The sequence below is a fragment of the Wasmannia auropunctata genome, unplaced genomic scaffold (genome assembly GCF_000956235.1).
Source record: "Wasmannia auropunctata unplaced genomic scaffold, wasmannia.A_1.0 LD336083.1, whole genome shotgun sequence".
Classification (NCBI taxonomy): domain Eukaryota; kingdom Metazoa; phylum Arthropoda; class Insecta; order Hymenoptera; family Formicidae; genus Wasmannia; species Wasmannia auropunctata.
Window position 1 is genome coordinate 443,765 of NW_012026807.1, and position 6,264 is coordinate 450,028.

A 6,264-nucleotide genomic window follows, 5' to 3' on the forward strand; every position below is an offset into this window, starting at 1 on the left:
TATAAAACACACGAATCAGATAATTCAATCCATTTTTATAGATTGAGACTTTTAAATATACAACAATTAAAATTTTTGCAGCTTTATTGAGCGAATTACCGACATTTGCACACATCATGTAAGATCGTTAGCAAAAAAAGATAGCATAAAAAATTGATTCCCTTAACCCTTTCAAGCCCAAATTATTTTTACATCGGCAATTTGTTTCCCTAGATAAATTTATACTTACATTTACACGTTTTAATTATTATATAATCTCTGATTGCAATATAATACAATAGAATATCGCTGACAAATATAATATACAATATAGTGTAACATCATGGGACATGGTTTAATGCACATTTCGTATTATTTTACACTACTGTAATTATTTTATAATTACATAACATAATATATTATATTACACATTTATATGCATATACATACATATTTAACACGATCTTAGGAACTTAATTAAAACGATCGCATAATTTTAATAATACCGTGCGGCATCTCGGAGAGCTGGAAAGGGTTAATGAGCCTTATCCCTTGCCTTAACTTGCTTTTACATTAATACATAATTACAGGTGCAGGCTATCTTGTGATCCGCGAACACGCTGACGAAGCACATTTTGATCTTGGAAAGCCCGTAGCCCGAGATCGATTTGCTGCTGGAAAGGGCGGATTACTCCCTAAGGGTTAATGAACAGTTCATTAATGATGCACTAGAACGCGATCGGTCTCGCTCGAAAATGCCAAACGACGTGATTAATCTAATAATGTTTCAATTTTTTTTTTTGCTATTTCACGGATACTTCTTTGATATACACCGAAATATGAAAAATCGATATGTGCCGCGGCTCTTTCATTAACATGCGAACGATTATTATTCACGATGACTAAACGATCGCTTAATTAACTTTCATTCAGATCAATCATCGTTTTCAGCAAATCTTCACGATCTGCGAGACATTCTTCGACATTTGAAATTTCCAACTTGTCATTGGAATTATTATTCGCTCGACAATCGGAAGATTAATCAATCTTATTAATTCAGAAAAACTTCTTTCAAGTGTCGGTTTAAATTATTCATGATATAATTTATGAATTCGAACGAACTAGAATTTTTTGTATTTCTTTTCTACGTAGAATCAATTATTATTATTAATAACGGACAAAAATTTCTTCATTAATTTTATTTAATGGAATTCCATACTCTAATTGATTGTTATCGGGAAATGTCAACTTTTTCAAAAATTTGTGATTAATGTAATCATAATTTTCAATAAAGAGAGAAAAAATAATATTTCACTCGCGATAAAATCTTCAATTACAGAAATGTCGGAAAACTGCGTTTACTTTAACCGTTTACTTTTTTTCACGTAAGGTAACGGTTACACGGTAACTTCTTCGGAAAATCTGCTCTTGTCGTCGAGGTTGATAACTATGGCGTGTGTCCTGGCGTGACCGGATTTGCTCCTGGATTTGTCCTTCGAATCGGCTTCCTTGCCGTCTTTCCCATGACACATTTCCTTACCGGCGTCCTCGATAGCGTGCTTCGAAGATGTTGACACGGCGATGTCTTTTCCGATTTTCCTCGGCTCCGCCGTCTCATTATCCTTCGACGTATCCCGCACGTCCTTTCCCCCAAGTCCGTTTTTCTCAATACAAGCGCGACATCGATTTTCACCCTGAGAACCGTTTCCTAAACAAAGATAGAATTATCTGTCCGCAGAGCTCCACGAGAGTGCGGTGCAAAATTAATAGATCATCCGGAACGGATATAAAGGAGGGCGAGTGAATGAATAAAGCTCTCGTTTAGACTTCCGGTTTTCACAGTAAATTTAAATTAACCGGGGCAATTTTCGGGGCAGTTTGTTTCATAATGCCGTTCATTTTCGTTTTTTTTCGACTCTTTCAATGTACCAGGAACAATTTCTTGCCTTCCCCTTCCCCCTAATTTCCAACTTTAAATATAAATGAAATATGCGGGCCATATATATCGCTTTTGTCAGAATTTCCAGTTTTTCTAATTTTATCCCCCCGTCTCCAGAGTTACGATCATATTCCTAAATCCATGCCATTTTTAAACCGGATAAATTCCTCTGATTTTACTTCCGCGGCTGCTAGCTCCGACCTCCGAATGTACATATGAATAAAATGTTTTTTCCTCAGTCAGTTCATACAGAACTTTTATTGACGAGAGATTTTATTTCCGGACGTGCTAATGAAAAACAGTTACAACACATATTTCACAATCCCGCTGACTTTTCGAGAAAAATTCGGCGCATGTTTTTTTAAAGTTTCTCTGTTACCTGCTGCTGCTGCTGCTCGGGTCTGCTCCTGACAAGCTTGTCCGAGATTAGTTTCCTTCGTCGATTTATTGAGATCATTCAACTGAACGATGCTAGTCGAAATGGCTTGAATAGTGGATACTTGAGCCTCGACTCGACTCGAAGCGTCCAGCATGGCTGCCAGTTTCCTGGACAGCTCCTGATTTCCTAATAATATGTTCTTCTCCTTCAGTACCTCTAACTGGTTGAGCAAACGGCGAAATTCCTCCTGGAAAGAAGTTGCCATCTCTCTCTCTCTCTTTCTCTCTTGCCATCCTTATCTTATATCTATAATCTAAAATGCTGAAGTGTAAACATTTTTAAATTTTAGATAAAGGTCAGCCCGTAAAGGACATCTGGGTGCGAATTCGCATCAAGCGTTTTTAAAGTTTTATATCTTCTGAAAATAAAAAGCAAAATTAAAGCAAAATGTGTATTTCTTAATGTAAAATTTTCTGACCAATCGATTGGTAATATTAAATTTTTGAAAAAAGAACATAATTCTTTTCAAAACTTCGTGTTAAACAAAACCATTCAAAAGAAACGTAGCCTTTACGGGTTAAAATATGACGAAGAAGTTCCAAGATTCCTAAAATTCGAAGAATATAAGATTTTAAAATTCTAAAGTTATAGATGTAAAAGACAGAAATATTCTAAAATTTCAAAATCTACCAAAACTCTAAAGTCTCAAGCTTTAAAGAGCTCGGAGGATTGGGATTCTAAAAACTTTGAGAGTCTGAAACTTTGAGGCTTTATGATTCGAACATGAGGATAACATTAGAGCAATGCAATCAGGATTTGTTGCAAATCTATAGGTCTATATAGATTGGATTATATTATATTTAGGTAGATTATATTTAGGGAAAGTGCACGGCTCATCCGATACGCTCCACAGAGACCGTGGGATCCGAGATAGGTTTACCGGGGTGCTTACCGTGACAGAGTCGCTTTCTTCGGCAAAATTACCCTGCTGAAGTGATATCGAGTTGGTCTGGTTACTAGTACCCTGTGGACGACTGCTTTTCCCCAGGAACTTGCCGGTCGCGCCGCAAAGTTTGCCGATCGTCTCCTCCTTCCCTCCGTCGCGAAACACCACGTAAGCCTTCGTTAAATGCAATGTATGTAACAACCAAACTTACACAGTATCGGGGTTTCTATTCAAGCTAGTAGGAAGACTTTGCAGTAATCTTGCAAAGAGAAAGTAAGAGAGAGAGAGAGAGAGGGAGAGAGAGGGAGAAGCAAATAGAAATCGAAGCAGAAATTGCGCGATTTAATCTCATTCGTGTCGATTAAATTTTAGCTTTATACGATACCGCAACTTCTATTTTGCTTTTCTCGTTAAATCTCGAACAAGAGGAGAACGATCTATTTACAGATTAATTACATTCGATGAAATATATTATCCCATTTCCATTTAGTTCAAATAAAGCACGAAATGGCACGAAAATTCCGTCGGAAACAGACTCTCATTAATTTTTTAGAGCTATCTTCCTTAGAGATAATTGTCAATATTTAATATTTCAAACATTGAAGTCTCTGTAAATTTATCGAAAGAAAGAAGAGAACCATTTAAAATTTGCAAAGTACTCGCAAAGTGAACTTAAAATAATGCTTAGCGGATTAATAAATACATAACTATAATGTTCAGTAGGTGGAAAAATTTTGGTACAAGATAATCGATACAGGTGTGACCGATTGAAGTAACAGTGCGCACGTCAGGCCGTAAAACATAATGATTGTCATACGGTAAACCTGTAATAAATAATACTTCTTACTTTACTGCCGAATATCAGGCAGAGCAGCAATGTGACGGTAAGCTGGGTATGGCAGAAAAATATGATGTACAATAAATCCGGATTGGCCGGCGATTGCAGGAACAACCTGCAGCAACGGGAAAGAAATTATTCAGAGCTGTTAGCCGCACGAAGCGCTATCGTGACGTAAGAATGAGCCGCTATACTCTGTGTGTCTGTGTGTGTGCATGAGTCCCAGATCTTACGTTACGTTATTTTTATTTGTTTTCCCCATCTTGAAAATTCAAATTGCTCCCTTAAATTAGAACGTTCCACATTCTTGATTACATCAAGTTTTAATGACGGATGCGTTTGATGCACAGTTATCTCTTTTCTTTGGTGAAATTGGACGGAAGATTTAACAAAGGAGAAGCGCTCGAGCAACGGAAACAAGAACTTACATTTACGGTTTTAGAATTTACATGCCGTCGCGGTATGTAATCTTGTGCATTACAAAATTGGAGTAAATCGCAATATCAAATAGGTCAAGTTGGGAAAAAAATTGATTATAAATTCGTCAAGGAAACCTGTCATTAAATTGCAGTTAAGGTGGGTAACGCGTTGAAAAAAACCGTCGACACGGTATTTACATTTAAAATAAGGGTCGCTTTAAATTGACTTACATTATGCATTCCACAGTTTAAATTCTTCAAATATAAAATTCCGTGGAATTTAATTAGATTTAAATATAAAAAAAGAGACCGCATTACCGCAACGCCGAGCGGTAAACTCGCGCGATTAAGAAAATCATTCGAATGAAGCGATTTGATAGAGTCTCTTTCAACGCGTGCGCGAAGAAATGATTTTGTGAGCGAATCTCGTGTTACGAATATAATTACGAGGGCGACGAAGCCTCGCGAGTGCTTCCCGCGGACGAGCTGTATAATCGGTCGTTCCGGAATAATGAATGGCAGGGGAAGAAGGTGATCTTATAACGTGAACTTACATTGAAACGTTGAGGAAGACTGATAGTAGAAATTCGTTGTAAATCGCCATTGAAATGAATCGACTCTCATTAAACTCCGACGGAGTCTTTCTTACTACGATGCACAACCGGATGCCCCACACGAGGAACATCACCTCGACTGAAATCACGTGAAATGCCAAGTCACATTAGTCTCAATAGCAAGCTTAATGTTTTGCTCAAAGGCCCGCAGAGTCGTAGCTAGCGATTTACTTGCGTATATGTATGTGTATGTGTGTGTGCGCGCGCGCGCGTGTGTGTGTGTGTGTGTGTGGGTGGGTGACCGGAATATTTTCTACTTCCGTTCACGTACGGTTACTACACACGTATGTACTTACATACGTGGTGCAAAAGTCGATGCGAATAACGCACGCCAATTCGCGTACCCTAGTTACGACTCTGTAAATCGTCGGGATCGATATATAGGACAGTTTGATGATCGGTGCAATTACAAGTTTTTCCCGGCCGATTGAAGAATCCCTGGGAAAACTGTCAGATGTAACGCAATCGGATAACTTTGCATTATATGCAAACCGCTGCAGTTAAAATTCTTGAAATGTAAAATTCCGCGGGATCGGATGGAATTAAGTGCCTTCTTCAAATTATGAGGGAATACCGATCGAGATGCCGGCGATGTTTGCGTAAGATTTACGGATTAATTCCCCGTCTTCTTTCGTAGAGGTCGAGTTTCCCGTTATGAGAAACGTAATGCCTCCTGCGTTGCTCTCCGACGGCAGATGAATGCGAATTAACTATAATGGCGGGGAGTCCTCCCTCGAAGCCGTTACGTACACTACACTATCCATCTTGATTTAAAATCGCGTTTGGCCATCTGCAGTATTACTAAATCAATATGGCTCACATGTGCGCGGGGTTTTCCACATTATGTGGCATATTATATACGTATGCATAACGTATTATACGCATGTGTATCTCTAAAATACGCTCTAATCCTTCATAATGCCGTATTAACTGTGCGTGCATGCATACAACGATACGATCGCTAAATGCCTCTAATTTAATGTAAATTAATTTGATATACCGCCAAGAGCAATTTTCCGACGGGAGAGTGAGAGAGAGAGAGAGAGAGAGTGGGGGGGGAGGGGAAGAGAAAGCGTCATGACAGAGACTCGGTAAATATTTTACGATGTAGACAGAGGCACACGTAACTGACAGCGGGGATGGGGTAATG

The 6,264-nt window shown here is 38.5% G+C and overlaps 1 protein-coding gene across 1 annotated transcript in view; it reads right to left on the reverse strand.

Annotated features, from left to right (window-relative positions):
• Positions 1-256: 256 nt before the first annotated feature.
• LOC105448571 (probable G-protein coupled receptor CG31760) overlaps positions 257-6,264 on the reverse strand; it is a 7,864-nt gene continuing 1,856 nt past the window's right edge. Inside the window, exons 3-8 of the mRNA XM_011687227.1 lie at positions 5,055-5,193; positions 4,091-4,196; positions 3,250-3,417; positions 2,298-2,544; positions 1,355-1,687; positions 257-674 (exon numbers count right to left, since the gene is read on the reverse strand). Coding sequence (XP_011685529.1) covers positions 1,377-1,687; positions 2,298-2,544; positions 3,250-3,417; positions 4,091-4,196; positions 5,055-5,193 — 971 coding nt within the window. The 3' untranslated portion in view covers positions 257-674; positions 1,355-1,376. The remainder of the gene's footprint in view (positions 675-1,354; positions 1,688-2,297; positions 2,545-3,249; positions 3,418-4,090; positions 4,197-5,054; positions 5,194-6,264) is intronic.